The sequence below is a fragment of the Ixodes scapularis genome, unplaced genomic scaffold (genome assembly GCF_016920785.2).
Source record: "Ixodes scapularis isolate PalLabHiFi unplaced genomic scaffold, ASM1692078v2 PGA_scaffold4__175_contigs__length_147842914, whole genome shotgun sequence".
Taxonomy (NCBI): Eukaryota; Metazoa; Arthropoda; class Arachnida; order Ixodida; family Ixodidae; genus Ixodes; species Ixodes scapularis.
Genome location: NW_024609879.1, coordinates 4,763,503 through 4,788,532, shown reverse-complemented (window position 1 = coordinate 4,788,532; position 25,030 = coordinate 4,763,503). Strand labels below are relative to the sequence as shown.

The 25,030-nt window shown below is 46.9% G+C and overlaps 1 protein-coding gene and 1 non-coding gene across 2 annotated transcripts in view; both read left to right on the top strand.

The window, feature by feature from the left end:
• LOC8040590 (bestrophin-4) overlaps positions 1 to 23,156 on the top strand; it is a 115,358-nt gene extending 92,202 nt beyond the window's left edge. Inside the window, exons 11-15 of the mRNA XM_042293350.1 lie at positions 3,301 to 3,379; positions 5,294 to 5,530; positions 22,124 to 22,223; positions 22,325 to 22,334; positions 22,961 to 23,156. Coding sequence (XP_042149284.1) covers positions 3,301 to 3,379; positions 5,294 to 5,530; positions 22,124 to 22,223; positions 22,325 to 22,334; positions 22,961 to 23,156 — 622 coding nt within the window. The remainder of the gene's footprint in view (positions 1 to 3,300; positions 3,380 to 5,293; positions 5,531 to 22,123; positions 22,224 to 22,324; positions 22,335 to 22,960) is intronic.
• Trnas-gga lies at positions 22,725 to 22,806 on the top strand. The gene has a single exon. It is a non-coding gene; the product is annotated as a tRNA-Tyr (tRNA).
• Positions 23,157 to 25,030: the final 1,874 nt, after the last annotated feature.

Genomic DNA, 25,030 nt, shown 5'->3' with positions numbered 1-25,030 from the left:
GTATCGTTCTTTTTAAACTTTCGATGAGCGCGCAATTTCTTATTCATTAAAGTACGTAATTCGTGCGAGAACCAGAAGGGAAACTTTGAGCCTGATGTTTTACGAAGCGGGATGAATTGATCCATTCCTTCTCGGACGATTCGAGTGAAATCGCGAACCTGTTGATCAACGTCAGAACACAGGATAATTGAGGACCAGTCGTAATTGGAGAAATGATCGTACAAACTAACATAATCTCCAGCGCAAAAATTGTGTCTATTCCCTTCAGGATGTTTCCGTGAACAACGTCTCATGCCCTGTCGGACAGGTATACTAATCTCCAAAGGGGGGTGATATCCGTCGGGGGGAACCAAGCCTGACGCACCCTCAGTTACATCTATGCAGTCAAGATCCGAGAAGCAAAGATCAAGCATGTTGCCCTGGGTGTTCGGGATACAGTTATATTGTCTTAAGTTCGTAAATGATGCGAAATTAAGCAAAAGATGAGATTTTTGAATAATATAGTAATGTTTTGAGGACGCAGAGGCTGTTTCCCAACATATGTTGGGGACATTAAAATCGCCAAGAACCATAAATTTAAATTTTTCAAGGGCGTTGGTTGTGCGCTCAATGCCTAGTAGACATTGGCTAAAATCATCAGGAGAGGTATCAGGGGGCAAGTAATAAGAGCCGAGAAGGATACGCTCGCCATTAGCGCATTGTAGCTCTACCCACACTGACTCAAATGATGTCTCGAGATCTGGACGCCTAACGCATTGTAACGACGTATCAATTGCTATCAGCACCCCACCCCCTGTCTTTTTCAATGTAGAGAATGTGCGATCGCGTCGAAATACTGTGAAATTTGGTGGGAAGAGATCAGATGAAGAAATATTCGAACAGAGCCAGGTCTCGGTTAGCACAATAATAGATGCATGAGTTAGGGTTACGTTAGAAAAAAATTCATTAGCTTTTGTGCGGAGACCTCGGACAAAATAATAATAATAATAATAATAATAATAATAATAATGTTTATTAAAGGAATACATAAACACAAAATTACACTGGCCCGCAAAAGCACTGTTGTGCTTGTGGGCGTCCCGCCCACAACCACAACTGCCATCGGACAGTGGTATGAAGTTGTACTCTTGACAACAAAGCAACATATTCAACATTATGGAAAAAATACCTACAATTTTCTTTCAAATTGTATGCTTTAAGTCCTATTTCCGGGAATCGCTTAAAACAGTATGGTGCATAGTGCTCCAGAACATGTTTCCCGTAATTTGTGAAGACTTTTGTTATCGAAAATATGTTGCATTGCCCAATTTTTTTCTGGCGAAGATATTTTCATGAACTGTTGTAATAATGCTTGACTGCAATGCAAACCAGGAAAAAACCCTTCGGCAAACAAATGTTTAATAAATGCATTTTTTTTTATTTGCTAGTAAATTATACCATTTTCTTCTATATGCAATGTTGTCAGCTATTTTATGAAGTATGCTGTCTAACTTATTATTTTTGCTATGGGAATATGCCCCGTACACAATTATAACATATGTCTCTCCTAGCGCTTGATATACCCTAGAACGCTATAACAGATTAGCTGCTGTGCGTAGACGATAGAAGAAAAAAAACACATACTACTCGCAGGCGTTTAGCGACATACTCCTTATGAGCACGTCAAGTTAGGTGTTTATCGAAACGAATACCGAGGTATGCTGTTGTGTGGCACAAATTCTAGGGGAATACAAGCACATTGTTCAAATATAAGCGAATGAAGAAATAGCTGTGGGGAGAGTGTAGTTCGTTTATATGAGCTACGGGAACTTATTTATTTGGTGTTAGACAATAACTAGCAGACATCATCATAAAATCTTGCAATAGCACTGGTTAAGCTATTGCCAGAAAACACACAATGCCGTGTGGTCTGCTTAGTAAAACATACGCGAGGAATAGGTTGAAGTGTCCTCCATCGTTGACATTAAGATTAAGAAGTAGGGGCCCCATTATAGGCCACCGAGGGACTCCTGAATCGGATGGCAGTAAGGTGCTCCAATACTTTCAAATCCTTACCAGTTGACTACGAACAAACAAATAATTGGAAAGACACAAAACGAAGCTCCAAAATTTACGGCTTCTAGTTTCCTGCAATGGGTGATTGGTGATGTCGAGTGCTTTTCTTAAGTCGAGACATACAGTGAAAACAAAATGATTTCTATATATGTTCTAAGTGCAACCCGGGAAATCTTCTAAATGTCAGTTGTGCTTCCATTCTTTTTGAACCCATACTGGGAAGGCTGCTAAATGGCATACTTGTCACAAAAAGAAGGCCACTTGTTGTACGAACTTTTCCACGATTAGTGATACAACGTAGAAGGGAAACATAAGGTAGTCCTGGAGCACCCATGATCTGCGTAGACTTTACGAATCATTTTTTTTTACATGGGCTCGTACATTTTTTGACAACGTTATAAGAAATTCTTCTTTGTAGACAAAAATCAATCTTGTAGATTTGATCTCGCTGGTACAGCAAACTTCTAGTCTAGGTATCAACGGAGTGGAAGGGTTAGAGGGCTACATGATAGATGGCGCCGGTGTGGCAGTGTTCTCTCGTCCTCTTAGTTTAGAGGCAGTTGCAAGGCAGTCGATCAACGTAAACGTGTGAACCTGGTTTAATTACACAGTTTGAAGAATCCCCCGGATTCCCGACTTCTAGACAAGTTAGCGTATCCCTGTAAATACTGGCCTTCACGGCAACAGCAAACATTAAGACTTTTAGCTTTGAAAATGTTGCCCCGGTAGAAACTTGTAATCGTCGAGTTATCGATTTCAAAATATTCTTTACCGCGATATTTTGGTCTGTCGTCTCAATATAGTGTTGTTTTTGCGATATTTGTGTAATATTTTTCAAATTTTCCTATTGATATAGTGACACGTTTAAAGTACGCTCGTCTGGGATGTTCGATTTTATGTCGATATGCTGTCACATAATATGATCTAGTATTTCCTGGTATATATAATGTTTGCATTTTTGAGTGGTGAGCACTTTTAAGTCTCGTGTACCCTTTTACTGGCATTTAACTAACCCTGTTCTTTGTCATCGAAATATAACAACTTACATGGTTTCATTTTTTATACTTTTACTTCGTTTATGCTTGCATGATATGGCCTTTTTCGTTACACCCCTATGGAATCTGGTTGTTTCTTTAAATAAGAAAACTCTTTAGCTGAGTCTCTACTGGTACGTGAAACGTTTTGGATCACTTTTCCCTGTCATTAAGTAAAAGTTGAAAGTGATGGCGTTCATGTGTTTCGCAGCATTCCGCCCAACAAGGCAAGCTTCGTGTCACGCGACAAGTTGGCAGCCAACACCCCGTTGCGGGGAGCCCTAAACGAGGTCAGAGCATCTTTCGCGATTGAAATTGCTCGTTCTTTCTTCATTTTTCTCTCTCTAGATAACTCAAGTGAATGACTTTATATCATCTCATCAAGCACGAAAGCTGGTAAACAAGGCACGCGCCGAATCGATGTCAAAACCTGAAACTAGAGACACCCGATAAAATTTCAAATATATTTAATCTCACTCGATGAGTTCCAGATATATATGAACCTTCAGATGATCCTTAGGAGCCCTGAAGGTACGCTTTAGCAGTGGCAGAATTTGGTATCAGGGCCGCCATGGAGCAATCTGTACAAGGAGTCAAGTTGTCATTTTGGTAGGCTGGCCTCCGTTGGCGCGAGGCGGCTATAGAAATAGGTTCTTGAATCTCACGATATATTTAAACGATATCATTTGTATTACGAAAAGTTCCAATTTATCTCGTCGGAAATAACATGCTTCATTGCGCTGCAGAAACGCTTACTTTTATGGGGGTTAACTTTTACAAGAACTATTTCGCACAGTGGATGAACTTGTGGGAAGGCATATTACCAATAAGCAGGCAGCCTATTTCGTTGTTAAGCTTACAGCGAGTGTAGTTTTTATTACAGCACTGGCTTGATTCTAGAAGAGTGTTCCAAACAAGCACTCAATTGGGTGAGCGAGTTTGACTTAACTCGGCGGTCCTCGACCTTTGAAGCCAATATCCCTCAAAACGCAGCTTTTTTTCTTCTTTCGAAAGTTTGAAAGTATGATAGTTAAAATTATTTTATCATTAAACAAAAAAAAAAAAAAAAAAGAATGAAGTCGAATCGAATGAAAAAAAAAATCAGTTCGCATCTTTGATTTTTATTCTGGAAAGCTTAGTTTTCAAACGAAATGTAATCAAAATAACGGCAGTGATAAAAAAAAAATTAAACCTGAATATACCAGTAAGGAACTGTTGCCGAGCATCAGTGAGAGCGCGCGAAGGCGCGAATATTTGGGGAGAATAACCGGCATCGTTCTTGAACACCGAATGACGTTTTCCTGCTTTTGTTTATTTACATCGTGATACAACCAATGGGTAAAACCGCACTTTTTCATTGAGAGCTGAAACTATGGGCGTGTATGATTACATAGAAACCTTCTTTCCCCTGCAGCCTCTTAACGAGAGTAGGGGGGACTGGATTCATGCTATGTCTTTGCGGAATGGCCAGTTCCAAATGAGCAAGAAACTTTTATGGCGTAAGACGTTATAAAGAAAAACAGTATACCGAGGTAGTGGAACGTATCGCGTCCCTAGGCGTTGGGGCTAGGCGACCGCGTGGCACGGTGGAGTTTGTTTGCGGACCCGAACTTTGCGGTGAACAAAGAAGTATTCGCCTATATATTCGTGGGAGTAAATCGATCCATACTGTGCCATTCAGATCAGTTGGCAGGATAAGAACCCCGTGTAAACAACGCGTTTATGAAGTATAGCCATTGCTGCTTAGACCACCCTCCTCCGGCTGTAGCCGTAGCCGAACGGACATGATTCAGTGTTGGAAATGACCGATCTCAGGATGCGTTCAACGCCATCGCCATAACTTTAGATCACAGGCGACTGGTGGCAGTGCACAAGACAGCTCGAGCACTGCTCGCGCCGACCCGCAGCTATACTTCGTTCCACCTTCAGTCCGAGCGCAGTGGACGCCACGAGCCATCACAGCCGATCCAGCACCGGGAGAAAATCGCGTGACCTGCCGGTTGGGCAGAGCGACACAGGGAACTCAAGGTCACATGGCACCCTCTCCACGCTGGATTGGCTGGGATGGCTCCTAGCGTCGCTCGCTGCGCTCGGACTCAAGGTGAAACGGAGTATAGGTTGCCGCAAGTTCAGAAAGACTCCTGGATGCACCGCAGCAGTGGTGCGTCCAGGGAACAAACTAGTGAGGTTGGTCTTTCTTTCAGAAGCCGTTCAGAGCCTCGCGCTACTTCCACGCTGTCCAACAAAAACCTTGTGGGACCAAGGTCACAAAACGCGCCTTGGGTTACACGAGTAGTACTGCGTCACTTTGCAGTGCCCAGCTGAACATATTAAAAGTGTGCGAGATGTTTTCGGGCCATTTTACTCTAGGTAAAACCTTGGGGAACATAATTCAAAACAAAGTCAAGAACAGAAGTGCTAAGACCAGCGCACGACACGTGGTGAGTGCAGCCTCCACGTGTCGCTCCTGCTTTAGCCTTATCTGCTCGCGTTCAGACCGTCTAAAATAAGGTATGGGCTCATTGGGACGCATTATGACGTAGAATCGATTTCTAAGGGAATCCGCCGTCGGAACGTGTGATTCAGTGAATTGACAAAACAAATGGTTCAAGTTTCAGATCTCTCGGAAGTCTAAGAGGGCGTCACGGCGAACGTCTCGAACGAGTGCCGACAGCACGGGGGCCTCTGGCACGGCGCAGAAACCCTGGGCAGGCATGTTCAGCCGCTTCCTCAGCCGCGATTCCTCTCGACAAGCAGGTGAGCATCTTTTGGGTTCCTCCGTGAGTTTTGTGTTAAGTGGAGAGTTTGCAATTTCATTTTGAAAACTTCATACAGAAATCGGTTGCTCACGCGCATACGTGCGTTGCCGCGAGACGAGAAGGACAGCGGGGGTAGAACCTGAGCAAAGTTTGTAGGCGATTGAAGACGATCGATGCGTTCGTGTCCGCGCACATTGTAATACGAATCCGGATTATAAACAAACTGACCCAGATCAAGAAATTGGAAGCACTAAAATTAAGGCACGCTAACCTTCTGCAAAACGTACAGCGCCCTGCGAAGGGCGCCGAAAGGACTTCCGGGAACGTCCTGTATAGAACCGACTGTGCCGGACGACGGAGGCGATTTTGGACATGATGGTGGAAACGCCGGCGAGCAGAAAAGGAGTCAGCATTCGGTTGGGGCTCCTGTTCATATCGTTCAAAGTATGAAAAATTATTCAAGGAGGTCCAACCCAAAAACAATTGTTTTAAATTTTCATTTTTTTCCACTAGCAGTCCAGGAATGGAACAGTTTGCCCGAACACGCTGTCCTCCCTAGCTCACGAGCACAGCTCATGAATGATATCGAAGAGCTCTTGATGTGAAAATACCATGTCTCGTCCACTAGTTTTTTCTCCCACATATTTGTTACCTTCTGTATAACTCTGTTTCTCTGTATTGTGGTTACGCATCTGTGTTTTAGAGCGCAGCTCTTATGGTACGTTTACACTTCCGGATCCGCCAGCGGATCCGCCCAGCTTTTGCCGATGGGGCGAAACGCTGGGCGGAAAACGCGGCGGCGAGCCGTATAGGTCCGGGATCTATTTCTGCCGCCGAACGAGGCGTTTCGCTGACCGGATGTGACATTCTTGCGCAGCGCGACGCTGCCTACGTCACGAGTACGCCTTCTTCCGGAAGCAGCAACGCCCTGGAGAGAGAGAGCCGAGGCGGGAACTCTCGCGCCTTCTCGTCATATTTGACGAGACGTTACGGGAACCGCTGCCGCCACTGCTCGAAGGAAATAGATGTAAACACAACCAGCTCGTCGCCGCCGCCGCCGGGAGCGGATCCGCTCCCGCGGCAGCGGATTTCTTTTCAGGTGTAAACGTACCATTAGGCGCCCGTTCCCGGCTTGAGCGGCGTCGCCGTCGCCGTCGGCGTAAACGCGAGTAACCCTCGTGAGGGTTACGAGGATTACTCACACGAGGGTTACCCTCACGAGGATCACGAGGGCTACGAGGATTACTAACCCTCGTAACCCTCACGAGGGTTACGAGGGTTAGTTACCCTCAAAAGGGTTACCCTTACAAGGGTCACGAGGGTTACCCTCACGAGGGTCACGAGGGTTATGAGAGTTACCCTCACGAGGGTCACGAGAGTTACCCTCACGAAGGTTACGAGAGTTACCCTCACAAGGGTTACTAGGGTTGCCCTCACTAGGGTCACGATGGTTACCCAGGTCACGTGACCCCCTCCCGAGGTCACGTGACCCCATCCCCCCGAGGTCACGTGACCCCCCCGTTGACGTCATCGCCACTGATGACGTCACCGGCATCCGCATCGTCATTTTCATCATCACCGATGACCTCATGTGACGTCACCGGCATCCACATCGTCATCGTCATCATCACTGACGACGTCATCAGTGACGTCACTGATGACGCCATCGGTATCCGCATCGTCATCGTTACTGATGGCGTCATCAGTGACGTCACTGATGACGTCATCGGCATCGGCATCGTCACGTGACCCCCCCGCCACCCCAGGTCACTTGACCCACCCCCCAGTAGCCTTCCCTCCTCCTCCTCAAGAGCTGCGCTCTAATTCGGCGTTAAGGCCTGTCCAAACAGGATACTACAAAACTCACGACTCCGGCAAATCGTGCCGCGCTCTGCCGCGATCCGCTTCCGGCCATCGGAGGGAAATTTCCCTCCTTCAATTCTTCCCGGGGGGAAACTTCCCTCCGTCAAATCTCCCCCTCGCTTCCTCCACGGCGGCCTTGCTCTGCTCATCACGTGGGTCCGGAGAGCCACTCACACGCTCTGTTGGCTGTCGGTCAATCGCTCAAGGCCTCCGCTCACAATACGGAACCGCGTCGGACGCCATCACGACGAAAGTGAATCTCGACAAAGAAAGCTGATCCGAGGCGGGCGAAACGCACCCTTCGACGCAGGAATGTCCCAAATCCACCCGAAGCAGGACCCCCTTGGCCTTCGAGCCGAGGCGACAACGGTACGCGAGGTCGTTGGCGAGGTGAGCCAGATACAGGTGGCGTGTGACGTCAGGGAAAAGTGGAGGAGGCGAGGAGAGCAGTCGTGATCGTGAAAATTTTCACGACTCCTGCAAAAAAGTTTACGACTCCGACAAATCGTAAAAATAAAAGCGTCCGCTTCTATTTTCTCGATTTGTCGGAGTCGTGCGTTTTGTAGTGTCCTGTTTGGACACCCCTTTACAGGGAGTTGTAAACGGCTTTAATTTTTAGTTTCACCTTACAAAATCCTCCGATGAGGATTAGTACTACTGATAAATAAATAAATAAACACGAGTTACTGCCGAATGCTGAGGCCGCACTTGCGTCCGATCTCTGTTCCGCGGTGACGTCCGGTGTGGGGGACGTAGAAATTCCAACACTACGGCCTCGCCATCAAAAAGGCGTTGGCTGCCGTCTCTTTTTCTCGCTGTCTACAGTGCTACGTGGTCGATGCTGCAGGAGCTTCCCCGGTTCACGTCAAATCTTTGTGCAGGGAAAATTTAGTCTGGGTGCGTGGATAGCAGACGGGCGCCGTATGTAAAATAAATAAATAAATAAATAAATAAGTTATCTTTTTTTCTTTTTTTTTTTTTTACTTTTGAGTCAGGCAACTTTGATTTTTGAAATTTTCATGCGATGCTTCCACCACCTTCGGGCACCTGTGTAGTAAATTGTAGGGCGATACGCTACCAAGCCGATTTACGCGGTCACTTTAAAGGCTTCATCCGGATTCGTTGGCACGCTGTATGAAGGCAAAAAAATAAATGCATGAATTAGTATAAGTTCATATTTCCAGACAATTTAATAAGTGTAAACAAAAGCTCCACCAAGAGCGAAAAAAATCACATTTCTTGATAATTTTTATAAATCGTGCGCGTATTATGCTGCGTTATGGTGAGTTATGCTTGGTTACAAGGAGCTTTGTGTTCTAGGATGAGTTGCACAAACAACAAACTCACATGATAACCCAGGCAAGATTAAACTTATTTAGGAGTAAAGTCTGTGAAGAGTATGCTCAAAGGAACACTGCATTAAGTTTTTTTCTAAAGAGACACACGATGTTTTTAAATACATTTTCCACGAAAAATATTTTTTAAGGAAAATATACGCCACTAGACGCAATCGACGCACAGCGTGTGGAGGTGGCAGCCCGTTAAGCCCCGCCTCGTGCCCACAAGGCGCTTACATGTCTAATTGACTGGAAAGATTATTGACGTGTGAAAGGTTGGTCGTAAATTTTTATCTCCGTGCCGTAATTGTATTTTAATCAACAGTGTTTTATGTTTGAGGAATAAATAATCTATATTGTTTCAAAAATATACCGAGGTAGCCATTGCGCCTCAGTTTCAAACGATAACAAACATGGCAGCCGGCGTCTGTAGAGCTGCGTAGTGCTGAACGAGCGTAGCTCATTGAGCTCGTCAATTTTTATCAGTGCGGGTCGTTTTGAGCTCACAGAGGTGTTTAGAAGAGTCTCATCAACCGACGTAGTTTGTAGCAAAGAACTGTCGCCAGTATGCGCCTTCGGAAACGCTGTTCGGATGCTTGCTTTCATAGCGGGACTAACCAAAGCCTAGCATCCCACATTCCCTATTTTGATCGATCTGGCTTGATTTCTTTCTTTGCGCTTGTTGATGTTGAATAGAGATGTTGGTTCCCGTAAAAGCGGCCCCGCTGCTCTGTGAATTGTGCAACCGTCGTGATAGCGACCATGGTTTCAATACCGAGGAGATACCTACTCCGGTAAAACTTTGCGAGCCATTTGGCTTGAGGCAATCAGGCGTTTGACTTGTATCAAGTTTGTCCAGGTTTGTTCCCGTCATTTCGCTTCGAAAGGCGAGTGCACCTGGCCTTCCAGAGCGAATAATTTTAAGTCACGTTTTAATTGTGCGTCACGACGCTCTTCCACCTTGCTCGCGGATGCCATGCAAAACAAATAATAAATAAATAAAAAAAAAAGTAGATAAAGGCTAAAATAACTGCATTTTATTTTGTTGCTTTTTTTAGTCTTCTCGGTCGGTTATTACCGCACATCGACAGACGCTGTGAGTCGGTTGTATCGGACCGTCGCTCGCGCACGATGGAACGCTAGAGAGGGAGAGAGGAAATAAACGTCTTTATTAAAGAGTTGTCCCCATTCCGGCTAAGTCCGCTTTCATGGTCGAGTCTTGCGAGTGTCGTAAAAGTTTTTAGACAGGGGGCGGAATAGCAGACGGACGAAGGCGAAAACAGACGCCGGCGGGCAGCGTTCATGTCCGCGTCCTTTGGGCATGGCAGACGACGATAAACGGTGGTGAAATAGGCAGGCAATGCCGGAGGCTGCCGCGCGTCCGCTCGCACAACTAACAGGCGTTGTCAGACGCCAGGCTAGTCGCGCCGGATTGCGGGAAAGGACACACCCGGCTCGCTAGCGTGTTCGGCCGAGCAGCCAAGCCAATCCAGTAGTAATGGGCGAGGTAATTGATTTGGGGGCCGTGACCTCCACCTGAATGGCTTCTAGCCAGTGTTGTGCACGTTCCTTAAAAAAAGGAACGAAAAATCGTTCCTCGTTCCTTTCAATTTTTGGAACGCGTTCCCGTTACAAGTTCCACACGTGAAAAAGGAACTCGTTCCCGTTACAGATACAAAAATGGAACGTATCGTTACATATACGTTACATGTGTATTTTTCTCATTACCATATTTAATCAAATCAAGGAGAGTTTTTATTTTATTTATATTATTAAATGGCAACATAGGAATTTGAATGTCGTGATGGAAGGGCACCAGGAGAAGAAAACAAGTGGAAGCAGGGTTTCATTTGTTGATATATTCACCTTTACAAATATCAGCTTTTAACCATATTCATGTTTTGTGGTGGTGATTCAGACGAGCCAAAAGTAGTCTTACTCTACATCGCACGAGCGCTTTACGACAACCTCACACGTTTCAATCTAACAAAGTTCCTACAAGTCAAGTCCTTTTTGGGAAGGTTGGATTCGTTGTTGAGATTGCAGGTGGGGGACAACGCGATAATAAATAAAGGTTAATTTTTGTGTATTTTTTAGGTGACCAATGCTCGGGATACAAGGGTGTTCTGGTAACCTGTTCTTTTGTTGTAATTGTAGGTCTCTTCGTGGAATTTCAGTGATGGCTGTAGTCGGCCTTAGATTTATGTCTGTATGAGGATTCGTGCGAGCAAAGAAAGCAGCTGAGTTGGAAACGTCCCTCTTTCTATGTCTTTTTCTTCGACTAAAAGTTTGGCTTCTTCTACCACAGTCTCGGGTACTGGAAAACGAATCGATGTCCACTAGCTCTCCTGCAGCCCACTGTTACCAAGTGAGCACCACATAAAATAAACCTTAAAATAAGTAACCAGAAAGGTAACGAGATCCTACTTTTCGTAAAGATATTGTTTTTATACTTATAGAATTTCCCTCTCAGAAATAAAATAAAAATTACTCCGTTGGACGAAAAAAAAGGAACGCCGTTCCTTTTTCCGTTCCCGTAAAAATGTAACGCGTTCCCGTTCCAGTTCCACCGATGCAAAATGGAACGGTGGCGTTCCTTCGTTCCTCCTAAAAGGAACGCGTTCCAGGAACGCCGTTCCTTGGAACGCGGTTCCGTACAACACTGCTTCTAGCAGCGTATAATACTGGAAAAAAATGTTCTTCTCGTAAAAAAAGTGCGCAAAATATTTAAAAAAACCTTAAAAAATTTTTTTTCATTACGATGTTTCTTTAAAGGGACCATGAAATGACTTTTTTACTTTTTCCACATAACTTTTACAATAAACCGTCAATGTTCACTGAATGCCGAACAGGCATCCGTTTTCGTCTCGGTTTATTAACTTCTACACAAAAAATTATTGAAATATCGACTTTTTCTTGACCGCAAAACAAGCCGTGACGTACGATGTTTCCGGAACCGGAAGTTCTCTCTGCAGTAGGAGATGGGAGCGTTAGCGAGTTGGGGTGCGCCGGTGGGTTTTACTGCGCCGATGTCACCGACGTATTTTCTGAATCGGCGCCTCTCATCGCCGCATCGGAGCTGAACGAAATTCAATGAGATACGTTGCGCTACAGCGACAGCATGGGACTAGTCCCATACGCCGGTATGCCTGTTGGGAAGTGCAGATGGGAACAATTTGCCGCGGCGTTTTTCGCGGTCTCGGAGATGCAGGAGCGAGCCGACGTTAAAAAAGATACACGTTTGAACTGTCAGCAAGAGCCACGTAAATACCTGTTCACACTCGGAGCGGACGCGCGCGTTTGATGAAGTGCTGTATTCGCGCTGTTGGTAAGCGCTTCGGGACCGATCTTTTACAATTGCAACTCGATACTGACGCGACACTCGGCAAAGAAAGGTTGGACCGGTATTGCACGTATACCTCCCACGAGCTGTTACAGCTCGACAGTGACGTGCAGTCTGTCAGAATAAAAATGGCATACCAATAACAAAGTGTGCATACCGTGCTACGAAGGTAATCTATACAGCGTTTATTTCAGCTCTATATCACACAAAACAAGGAGAGGATCGACGAGGGTCCCTTTTCGACGAGTGTTCGTCAACACTGCCTCGGAAAACAAGGGGAAGAGATTGACCTCACCTCTTAACCTAAAATTGAGGTCAGCGATCAAACTATAATACGGAAGGGTCCACAAGGGTAGCGCGGGCATATTCCATTCAGTACGCCAGCCGGTCGTAGGCAGACGGTCTTGCGACGAAGCAACGCTGCGCCGAGTCGGAGTGCCTGCTAGGCCTATATTCTGAGAGTTTCGTCGGAGCGGGATTCGCGGCTGTTGTCGCTCTTCTCGGGTGTTTGTGGATCCAGCGTTCTTGTTCGTCGTGGTTTGTTTTAAGTACATTTCTTTCTTGCTGCTTGAAGTCGGCACGCGCGAGATGAACACGTAGAAAAATAAACGTTCAGTCAGCCCGAGTTTTGAGAGGAAGGAAACCAAAGGAAATAACCGTTCTCAACTTGGCCCTGCCTGGCCCTGCCCTACTGCGCACGCGCAGTAGTTGCTTCGTTTACCACACGATAGATGGCGCTTGGCTCTCAGCATTATCAAATTTGGCAATTTTCGCCACACATCTCTAATTATGCTACAAAATGTGGATCTGAATATTATTTAACAAAACTTTTAGGAAATATTCGCCGGCTATTTATTGTTTACGATCGCGGTGCTGGTGAGGTAGGCTCTTACCCAATAGGCGATGTGGATTCGGCTGACGTGCACCGATTCTGCGTATGCATCGTAGTGAAAAGGCAGAGCTTTCGAAGGAAAGAAGTCGCAAAAGAGTCCAGTTTTCTTTTAAAAGTTCTATAGCAAATAATTTTTTTTGGCTCCCTAGTCTTGTGTTTTTGTGTTCCTTTTCACACCTTTTACGACGTGCGGTGGATGAAATTCGATTTTAAAATCATTTCATGGTCCCTTTAAATGAGAAGTGTCCCCGGCCTGTGTAAATACTTTTCTCGGATATGCATCTTACACCGTGAAAATCCAATGGCCTTGGCGCCGACAGCGTAGTTGGAACGGCTGGACGTGGACATCCTTGGGAGTTTCCCCTTTGAGTTGGGAAAAGTGACTGCCGCCGTCTATCGTCGTGCAAATCAGCCGAGACAGCGGAGGCAGCAGTCTCCGTTGTCTTGGCGAATCCGGTATCTCGGTGCGTCGGGGGCAGCCCTCTCCTTCGGCGCAGCGCGAAAGCGCGACAGCGACAACAGCGCGATATATGCGCGTGCGTTCTCTCTGACGGGGTGCTCCCTGAAGCTTTGGGATAACTTGGCGACGAACGCGCGCGCTGTCTAATGCCAATGAGCGAAGTAGGATGCTTCTTGTAAAGCGCTTGGATTCTGCCTCTTCCGAGGGTACGTCTAGCGCCTTGTGTTCTTTATGCTCTTAGATCGTGAGTAGCTTTTTTGGGGTAATTGAAAATCGCGAAACGACAAGGTTTATCGCACTCGCTAATCTCTCAGTCGGCTAATGTGCTAAGATGTGACGTCAAACGCCCGATGCGCTTTCCGTTGATGTGTTATGAACTGCCCCATGACGTTGTGGGATTACGTGGGAACCTATGCTTCGTTATTTGGAAGCCTGTTGAGCCAATCCTACCTAGAATAATCGAAGCCCCCGCATCGCATCCTCTCCCGTCATGCAATGTCATGTCGGATCACGCTAACTCGGCTATTGGGCCCGAGCGCTGATTGAAGACGAGCCTTAGACGAACACTAACACAGAACTCGCGCCCAATCTCAGGCCCCCATCGGTCTGACTGCGAGGACCGTGCGGATGCATTCTGCTTAGCTTAGGGGGTGTTGGCTTAGCGCGTCGCCGGTCGCCTCACATCATCTGTTTGCGCCAAGCAAAGGCGTCGGCCTGCGGATTGCATTGTCCGGGATTCGATTCCTACTTAGCCGCTCGATGAATCTCGCTTGTTACAATTAATTACGCCTAATTATAGACAGCTACGAATAATTGTGACTAAGAATGTCTTCTCCTTGGGTGCTCAGGTATTGCCACTAGCGGCTGGGAGTGCTTTATTTGTTATTCGCTTGTTCGCAACTCTTGAGCGTGACACTTTGCGAACAAGTTCAAATCCATGACCACGTTTTGTCTTTTAAAATAATGGTATACATTGAATCACATCTTTGATACATTGTAGCACAGATGACAAAGTGCGTCATTTGCTCGCTGCACCTATCGGTAGATGGCGCCACGACGTACAAGTATCGCTAACTCGGACGACTGCAAACCCGTCTGCCGTTGACCCTGGCAGACTTGTTGCTGTAGATTTTCACAAAAATGAAGCTATGCTTTATAACTTCAGCTAAAATCCACCACCTCGATGAACATTCGGTAACTGTTGCAAGTTTCTATGGGCAGACACGGATTTTCCCAGTTCGTTTTACAGCGTACGTAAGATACCCGACAGCCTACATTTTTCCTTAAAAGTTTATCTCTGTAAATCCTGTCTTTATGTGGAATTTTTTCGCGTTGTTTTCGATGATGCAGGCAGTCCAGCGGCGTCCGCGCAGAGTGGCGTCATCAAGGTGGTCAGTCGAAACCCATCGGTTTCAACCAGCATGTCCCGCGGAAGCAACGTCTCGCCCTCCAAGGTCACCCCTTCGTTTCCCGACGGACCGGCAAGTGCTCTCCAATGCAGCGCATCGACCTTGCTTGCACTTGTTGGTTTTGGTCGCCCCGTAGCACAAGGACATGGGGGAGGGTGTGAGCAATGGAATGTAGCTGTTCGTTTAATATAATGGCGCACACCACCACTGGCGTTGCACTGCGCGGAGAACGGGGATAAATATTGAGTTGACACTCCCCGGCTCCCCTCCGCCTTGCGGGGCTTGTATGGTAGGGCAGGAACTGTGTATCGCTACTATCGCACCTTCGTTGCGTTTGGCGGAATGTCCTAGCCAGGCGATATTTTAAGCTGACGCTGTGCTTACGGCAAGCTGCAACGAAGTTCATCCGCGCGATGTTTTTGCATGTGAATTTAGAAACGCGGAAGAAAATAATTTGAATTCTGTTCCGAGAATCAGAGACAAGCACGGGTGTGAGTATAAGGCAAAAGTGGTACAACATGCATGCTCTTCTATTGCCTGTTCCACTTTTATTGATTTTATATACACATTTTTTCGGTATTTAGTTCTCATAATTTTCGAGCCTAGCTCTTAGACGCTCGTTTCCGGCTTGAGCGGCGTCGCCGTCGTCGTCGGCGTAACCGCGCGTTGCATTATGGGACGTTTCCCATAATGACGTCAAACGTGACGTCATGTGTGACGTCATGAGGGTCACGAGTAACGTCACTCGTAACCGCGCGTTGCATGACGAGATGTTTCCATAATGACGTCACACGTATGACGTCCCGAAGGAGGGTCGTGGGTGACGTCATGAAGGTCACTCGTAAAGGTCACGATCTTCACGGTGAAGGTCACGACCTACACGAGGCCTTCCCGAGTGACGTCACGAGGGTCACTAGGGTCATGAGTGACGTCACGAAGGTCGCAAGTGACGTTACGAGGGAGGAAGGAGGGACGGGGAGGAGGAGGATGGGGAGGAGGAGGAGAGAAAAATAGGAGAAGGATGTAGGAGGAGGAGGGAGGAGGGAAGAGGAGAGGGTTAGGAGGAGGGGCAAACCCTCCTCTCTGTACCCTTCCCTCCACCTTCTCAAGAGCTGCGCTCTAATTTGGCATTACATGAAGTTGTAAACGTCCTTCATATTTTTTTTTACGGTCAAAATCTTCGATTAATAAACTAAAAAAAAATTAAAAGAGCGAGCGATTTCTTTATGTCACCATTCCTATCAGAAAGCGGCCGTGTATAGTAGAACAAGACATTCACAGCAAAGCAGCCGTGACAGTAGTTTGATGAAATATTTTGTGTACTGACTCTTCTTGTGTCTTTCAAGGCAAGACGCCTCTTGCCTTGAAATCAACTTCCAATTTCGGTTTCGCTTGGCTTTCGCAGCTTGTTTCTGCCATAATTGCTGAACTCTATAAATATCTCGCCTAAGAAAACTAACAGCAGCATTTGGTGGTCATCTGAATTCCTATTTGCTCCCCAAAGATAACATCTGCTCCGAGCAAGGCACAGTGTGCAAAAGCTTGGGACTATCCGAAAAGCGTGCACGAGTCTTGGTCACAAAGGTGCATCTGTATCTTTTAGCTCCTGAAGTTAATCGAAATCTCGCCAGGAAGACATCCGACATTTCGCTCCTCTTCGGGACATGAGCGAGTCAACCCAGCAGGGCTAAAAGTGATCAAACTAGGACAAAAGAGATTTAGTTTTTTACTGTGCAACCATCGTTCAGGCATAACATGGAGCACTGAATTTGGCGAGGTTTGTGAATGCGAGTTAACAATTCTGTTGACTTCAAGGTAATCCGACTGTCTGGTCAACAATGATCTGTTGACGTCTGACAAACCTTATGGCCTATTATGTAGGAATTATCTGTCCTTGCTTCAAGTGAAAGTTTTCGGGGACGCAGAAACATAGCCTTGCAGTAAAAGTGGTCTATAAAATTATATCCTCCTCCCCCATCGTGCTTACACTTGGCGAACATTTATATAGGTAGCGCTGACAGACTGAAAATCATATCCGCTTCTGCTTCTGCTTTATGCATTTTGACACCACTTTCACAGCGGCATCATTTAGTGAATCTTGCTTCATAAAAAAACGGCGTCTTCGGGGCAGGTTTTGAGGAAATAATTTACATTTAGTATGCATAGAGTAGCAACAGACTCGACCAGTTAACATGCGCCGTGTTGATACACTGTTAGAAGTGCTCGTTCAGTTTTCGGCAGTGAGGGTCCTATTTCTACGGGGTGAGTCACATGGCTCGAACAAACTTTCTAGAAATTGCGCAAATCAGTTTCGCACGCTAGGACGCCGTAATTTACCATGTAGGTACAACTACGTAGCGCATTTGATGCGTGAAAAGATCGCTTAAGAAACTTGCCTCAGTCACATCTTACAAATGAAAATAATACTTTACTTACAAACCTTCTTATATCATATTGAAGAAAGAAAGTTCCTGTGGGCCATTTAAGATAGGGAATCCTCCCTTTGCTCTCGTTTGAGGGTAAAAAATTTGTCGATTGTCCATTGCACGTTTAGAATAGCAGGAAAAGCTCCCCCAACAAAGTGCTTCCTTGTTTTCATTTTAGGATAACAAACGCTGAAGAGCTAAAGACCACCGATCATGGCGAGCGGAGAGGCTTAATTCTGAAAAGGGCTAATTGTCTCGATATCCTAAACTTGAAACAAACTACAGTAATATCTTTCTCTGAGTTATTATCTCAATAAAGCGACTAACAGCGACTCGTTTTAAATATTCCCGTTGCGTTCGCAACTTTTTGTGCACGTTCTTACGAGTGGGCCGAGCATTATATTATGATTTATAATAAATAAAATTAAAATCGTGCGATGACGATTTTGTTATGCGTGCGTACCCAAAGAACTAAGGTATATCCAAAAATGACCTCAAAAAACTTTTTTACTTAGTGTGAAATGATAATTAATACGTGTTTTTGTGTTTGTTGTTCATCATCGATTTTTTCTGCCCCATGCCTGCACGGGCCTACAAGAAAGTTCAACGGTATATTCTAAAACTGAACTGGACGCTCAGTGAATAACACCTATGTGGTGTGTGTGCACTCTTTAACTCCTCGCTTAAACAAAGTGGATAACGCACTGCAACCCATTTCTGTTTAAATACCACTTCATTTCCAGGAAGAGATCTTCCACCTATCCGACCTGTCCCTGGCGGAACCGAAGACGCACACGCCGACGGTGTCTGAGGTGCTCCGAGGCTGCTCACGAAGCTCGACAGTCACTCCGCGGACGAAACCAACTTCCCCACAGGTTGGTACTGGAGGGCTCCCAAAAGCCTGCTTCACTCATTGGCTTTTTGATTGTGCCGAGTGCGTTGTGACCTCCTGTGATCTCTTAAAGGGACCATGAACTGATTTTAAAATCGAGTTTCATCCACCGCACGTCGTAAAAGGTGTGAAAAGAAACACAAAAACACAAAAATAGGGAGCCAAAAAAAATTTATTTGCTATAGAACTTTTAAAAGAAAACTGGACTCTTTTGCGCCTTCCTTCCTTCGCCTGTTCACTACGATGCATCCGCGGAAACGGAGCACGTCAGCCAAATCCAGGTCGCCTATTGGGTAAGAGCCTAGCTCACCAGCACCGCGATCGTAAACAATAAATAGCCGGCGAATGTTTCCTAAAAGTTTTGTTAAATAATATTCAGATCCACATTTTGTAGCATAATTAGAGATGTGTGGTGAAAATTGCCAAATTTGATAATGCTGAGAGCCAAGCGCCATCTATCGTGTGGTAAACGAAGCAACTACTGCGCGTGCGCAGTAGGGCAGGGCCGACAGTTACTTGGGTAGCGGCGACCGACGAACATTTATTTTCTTTGTTTTCCTTCCTCTCAAAACTCTGACTGACTGAACGTTTATTTTTCTACGTGTTCTTCCCGCGCGTGCCGACTTCAAGCAGCAAGAAAACAGTACTTAAAACAGACCACGACGAACAAGAACGCTGGATCCACCGACTCCGACGAAGCGAGCTGCTCAGAATATAGGCCTAGCAGGCATTCCGACTTGGCGCTGCGTTGCTTCGTCGCAAGACCGTCTGCCTACGACCGGCTGGCGTGCTAAATGGAATATGCACGCGCGACCCTTGTGGACCCTTCCCGTATTATAGTTTGATCACTGACCTCAATTCTAGATTAAGAGGTGAGGTCAATCTCTTCCCCTTGTTTTCCGAGGCAGTGTTGACGAACACTCGTCGAAAAGGGACTCTCGTCGATTCTATCTTCTTGTTTTGTGTGATATAGAGCTGAAATAAACGCCGTATGGATTACCTTCGTAACACGGTATGTACACTTTGTTATTGGTATGCCATTTTTATTCTGACAGACTGCACGTCACTGTCGAGCTATAACAGTTCGTGGGAGGTATACGTACAACCCCGGTCCAACCTTTCTTTGCCGAGTGTCGCGTCAGTATCGAGTTGCAATCGTAAAAGAACGGTCCCGAAGCGCTTACAAACAGCGCGAATACAGCACTTCCATCAAGCGCGCGCGTCCACTCCGAGTGTAAACAGGTATTTACGTGGCTCTTGCTGACACTCGTAGTTCAAACGTATCTTTTTTAACGTCGGCTCGCTGTTGCATCTCCGAGGCCGCGAAAAACGCCATCTACGTCGCTTTGCAAACGACTGACACGGGCCGGCCCTTCTGCCAACAATGACAGGGTGGTTGACTTCTGGAGTCTTCACCGGAAGACTCGCTGCACTTCCCAACAGGCATACCGGCGTATGGGACTAGTCCCATGCTGTCGCTGTAGCGCAACATATTTCATTGAATTTCGCTCAGCTGCGATGCGGCGATGAGAGGCGCCGATTCAGGAAATACGTCGGTGACATCAGCGCAGTAAAACCTACCGGCGCACCCCAACTCGTTGCCGCTAACACTCCCATTCTCCTACTGCCGAGAGAACTTCCGGTTCCGGAAACGGCCTACGTCACGGCTTGTTTTGCGGTCAGTTGGAGAGAATGAAAAAGTCGATATTTCAATAATTTTTTGTGTAGAAGTTAATAAACCGAGACGAAAACGGATGCCTGTTCGGCATTCAGTGAACGTTGACGGTTTAATGTAAAAGTTATCTGGAAAAAGTAAAAAGGTCATTTCATGGTCCCTTTAAAGGCTGGTGGAATTTTCTTGCTGGTGCTTGTCTCAGACAAGGACACAATTCGCATTGGTTCAACGACATGCAGTCGTTTATTCCGTTATCGCCCACACCGCAATCCCAAGAGCTGTCTAGGAGGTGTTCGACCCAGTTCAAATACGGCTTCGAATTACTTTAACGTTTATAGCCTATGAAATACGCCTTGTTTTTTCGCGCAACGCCATCATAGTCGTAAAAGAAAATTAAAGAAAAACAAGCACCGTCATTCACCCCTCAACTCGCTGTCAGAACAAGCAGTCACGTGGTCGGAAATCCATTAAATGGTTGTAGTTGGTTGGTTGCGCACAAATTAATGTTGAAGAGATAGGTAATCAATCTGTGTTAATTATTAAGTGTGAAACATCGCAAAAATATTTGAGCCGTTTGCTAGAACCGTTATATGCCGGAACTGAGACAGTCCCAGCCGAGCGTCAGTCTCAGCGAGCTAAGTCACTTGCTCAAAACGAAGTAAGACTGGTTGTAAGACCGAAACTAAGATTCTAACTCAATTCAGGGCTTAAATCTTGAGATACTCCTGGAGCCGGGCTACTGTCGGTCTCAGACGAAACAAAAGGGCCGACCTGGGCACTATGCACTGGGGACGCTCTTCGTTTTACGTTTAATTATCCGTTTCCACCCCTGGGACGTGGTTGACGAGGAGGGCCTGCAACGACAGTCTCAGCTTGACCGTTATGGCATCATGTTTACGTAAGTCGTCTTGGAGAGATCAAGGTGGACCAGTGTCTTTTAAATCATTTGTATAAAAATGCGGGCTGTTCATTACCAACATCTACAAAATAATACCCACCAGACACTATTTTTACTACAAGAAAAAACAAACTAATAACAAACTATACAGAAAAGAAAAACGCAGACGTTTGCGTAGGAACCTACTTCCTTTAGCGTATTCTCGAGACGTCAGTGATGACGGCAAGATGCGATGTAATACTCTTGACACGAAAAATAACGATTATACTGGTAGGCTCTAAACTCTTAAATTTGCGAGTCATTAATATTTTTTTGCGGCATTTTACTACAGTTTGCACAATGTCTATAAAACAATTATGAGTCTGCCGTCGGGTGTAGCCGTTGTAGACCATTGGAAATACCATCCAGTGCCAAAGACGACTCTAAAAGAGAAGGCGACGGTAGCTCAAGTTGGACGGCTCGTTTACCGCCTCGCGGTTTCGTGTTTTTTTTCCATCCCACTTTTATATTTAGGTACTGGTCACTCCGTTGTAGGCAACGAACTTGAGTACGGACTGGATTAAGACAGTTCCGATTTCGGTTCCAGCAAGTGACCCAACCGGCGCGGCGCGCTCTGTCTCAGCTGAGGTGCTCACCGTTTGAGCTGAGACTTGCGTTGAGACTGCGCCACATTCTTTGTAGTAGGCGGCCCCTTGACTCGCTCAGCAGGACACTGAACAATACTGAATTGGTCTAACACGCGTGGCGAGTGCCAGCTCTTTGAAGTTTGACAGTAGTATCTGCCAATATTAACGCCGCGAGACACATCTTAATTTAGGAGCGATTCTTAAACACTGATGTATTTCAAGACCTCGACCTTGATAAAAAAAAAAGCATCTTTCCGAATCGCTCAAATGCAGCTCGCGATGTAAAAATGGCACTAAAAGTGTTCCTTCTTTTTTTTTTTTTTGCGGGAAAAGTATATTTTTTGACGTACGTGTTCTATCCCCGCAAGCATGCACTGAGGCATTTCTTTTAAAGTTCATTGCCTTTTTAGGGAGCACGTGTTTTACAAACGTCATGTTTTTTGCACGTTCGCAGCAAGGACAGCCCAAGGAACCGGAAGGCACGGGGGCGAAGGACGACATCCTCTCGTCGTCCGTTGAGGACGACCCTTCGACGGTCGTGTACATGGACGGAGGTAAGTCCTAACGAAAATCCATCATCTTGTGCCGCGGTGGCTTCCATTCACTTTCGGCTAAACTGTGTAAGCACTGGGTAACTAATGATTTTCTTCTCAAGGCCAGTTCTTGTATTTGCGGTTGAGTCTGATCGACTGCCTCGCAACCACCTGTTTTCGGTCACGACAAGGGAATGCACTGGCACATCGGGTGCCATCTGTGAGGCAGACTCGCAACGCTCCCGATCTGCTTATGATTCGCGAGTCCCACTAGAGCGAAGAAATGACCGCATCTCCACGTGGTGAATGATATTGATTGGGGCGAAGCTCTGGTGGTGCTGATGACACTGATTTTGTTCATAGGTAGTGCTGATGGTGCTGATGGTGCAAAGTTTAATGCGATCATATACTGACCGCAGCGCCCTCTCCTGTATAGACGTTGAGCGGCTACGTGCAACGTTTCATCCATGACATCCCCAGCTCTTGAGTTACTACCACATCCCAGAGCCCCCTACTCGTCCCGCAGTCGTGGCCGAGTGGTTAAGGCGATGGACTGTAAATTCATTGGGGTCTCCCCGCACAGGTTCGAAACCTGTCGACTGCGCAAACATTTTTTTCTCTTTTTAAGAAGACATATGGGATGGCAATCGATGTAAGCACGGACGCCGGACGGACAGACTCTAAGGAGCTTCGCCCCTAAAACAGAAACAGCCGAGAGCCACAGGCATAACGTATGTAACGTTATGCCTGTGCCACAGGCAGCTGTGGCACGTCTACAGGCAAGTCTGTTGGAGTGATGTCATCAGGGGGCAAAAGAACGACTGGAAGTTGATCGTCGTCCTGGAGTTCGACACCGTTCGCTGGTGGCGTATTGTGCCGGCCTCCGTCAGTGCCCTGGTCACCGTTTTCTTCTACTTGGTCGTCAACGTGAAGCTTGTTGTTGAGGATGTCTAACAGCGGTGGGTTCTCTGGGAGCGCGCGCCAGGAGAACGCGAAGATATATAAAAATGGTAGCCTAAGACCGAACGCTGTCGCTTCTTGGCCATCACGTTACAATTGGTGGCAGCGGTGGGATGGCCACCGAACCTGTACACCCCGTTCTCTCGGACGTCTTCACCGGTGAGGGAAGCTTTGAGTCATGGGCAAGGCTCTTCTCCACTTGCGCGGCAGCCAACGGTTGGGACGACGCCAAAAAGTTGGTGTGCCTGCCGACACGCCTCCGGGGATGGGCCTTCCGCGTCTTCGAGCATCTTCCCGACCAAGACAAGGCCACTTTTCCCGCAATAGTGAAGGCGTTGACACTTCGTTTGGCATCGGCGGGCCAGCGTGCTGTGTCTGCGGCACAGTTTCGGTCCCGCGGCCATCAACCCACGGAAGCCATAGACGTCTATGCCTACGACCTCGTAGACCTCTTTGGACAGGCTTATCCAGAGGTGTCACTCCAGGTGGGCGACCCGATGATACGGGACCAGTTCATTGTGGGTCTCCAATCCAAGCTGCGTGACAAAGTCCTCGCCGCTGACCCTGCAACATTTGAGAAAGCTCTTGCGATAGCCTCAAGACTAACATCCACTGGGCATCTGTCTGCGACTACGGGGACACCAATACTGTGCGCCGCCGTCGGTAACACTTCAGAAGCCACCACGCGACCCACGGGCGATGCCATTGCGGCGTTGACCAGCAGCGTGGCGGACCTTCGCGCCACAATGAACAGTTTCATCGAGTCGCAGAGTCACTGCCAGGAGCACAGCCAAAGCTTTCCCCGCGGAACCACTCCTAGGAGGCGACCACGATGTTTTCAGTGTGGCGGTACTAGCCACCTCGCAAGGTCGTGTGCAAACTTTGACCAGCGTGCGCCACTGCGAAGTGACAACCCTACATTTGTAGAACGTGGAAATCAGGGAATTCTTCCGCACCCCCAAGTAACAGTGAAGGGGAAAGTGGGCGGAATTTTCATGAACATGCTTGTCGACTCCGGGTCGTCAGCGACCATTTTACGAGGCGACAAGTGGCTTGAGCTCTCGCGCGACAACCCTGACCTTGATTTCACTCACCGAGAGGGAGTCATTGGCCTTAACGGCGCCGCCTTCGAAGTATGGGGAACATGCAGCTTAAACATTGAGGTTGCAGATCTCTCGGTGAGCCATTCTGTCATTGTTATGCCCAGCATCCTACATGAGTTCGTCCTCGGACTGGACTTTTTAATAAAACACCGATTTCGGGTTGACTTCAGCGAGAGAAAACTCGAACGACAAGTAGAGAGCCCGTGTGCCCAGACCCAAAGAGTTCAGCTTTCTGTCACGTCGGTCCTGCACCGAGCACCGCAACCATCGTTTTCGGGAGCATTTCACCGAATACGGCAGAGTTCTTCTACATCCCACCACTGCCACCGTGATGGCCAAGAAGCGACAGCGTTCGGTCTTAGGCTACCATTTGTATATCTCTTCGCGTTCCCCTGGCGCGCGCTCCCAGCGCGCGCTTCGTCTTCTTCGCCGTGGCGATACTAGCGATCATCACACGTATGTACAGCAAGCGCGCGGAGGTAGCTTTTACACGCTAGCAACGGTTCGTGCCTTCTTCAAGCGTACTGAGACTCCAAGCCTGCCGGAAGTGCCTTCGAGTGCACGCTGCACCTGCTTTGGGGCTTGTCCGTGTCGGCTGTTTCTGTTTGTCGCTCCAGTGGGAATCGGGACTCACTAGACTGAGGGTTTTATGGTGCGTACGAGTTCAAATCTACGCTTCTATATTTACATAAAATATGTCTTTTAACATTGTCAAAATTATTTGAAGCACACGGTTAAAGAATGATGCGTAAACTATACGCAGAT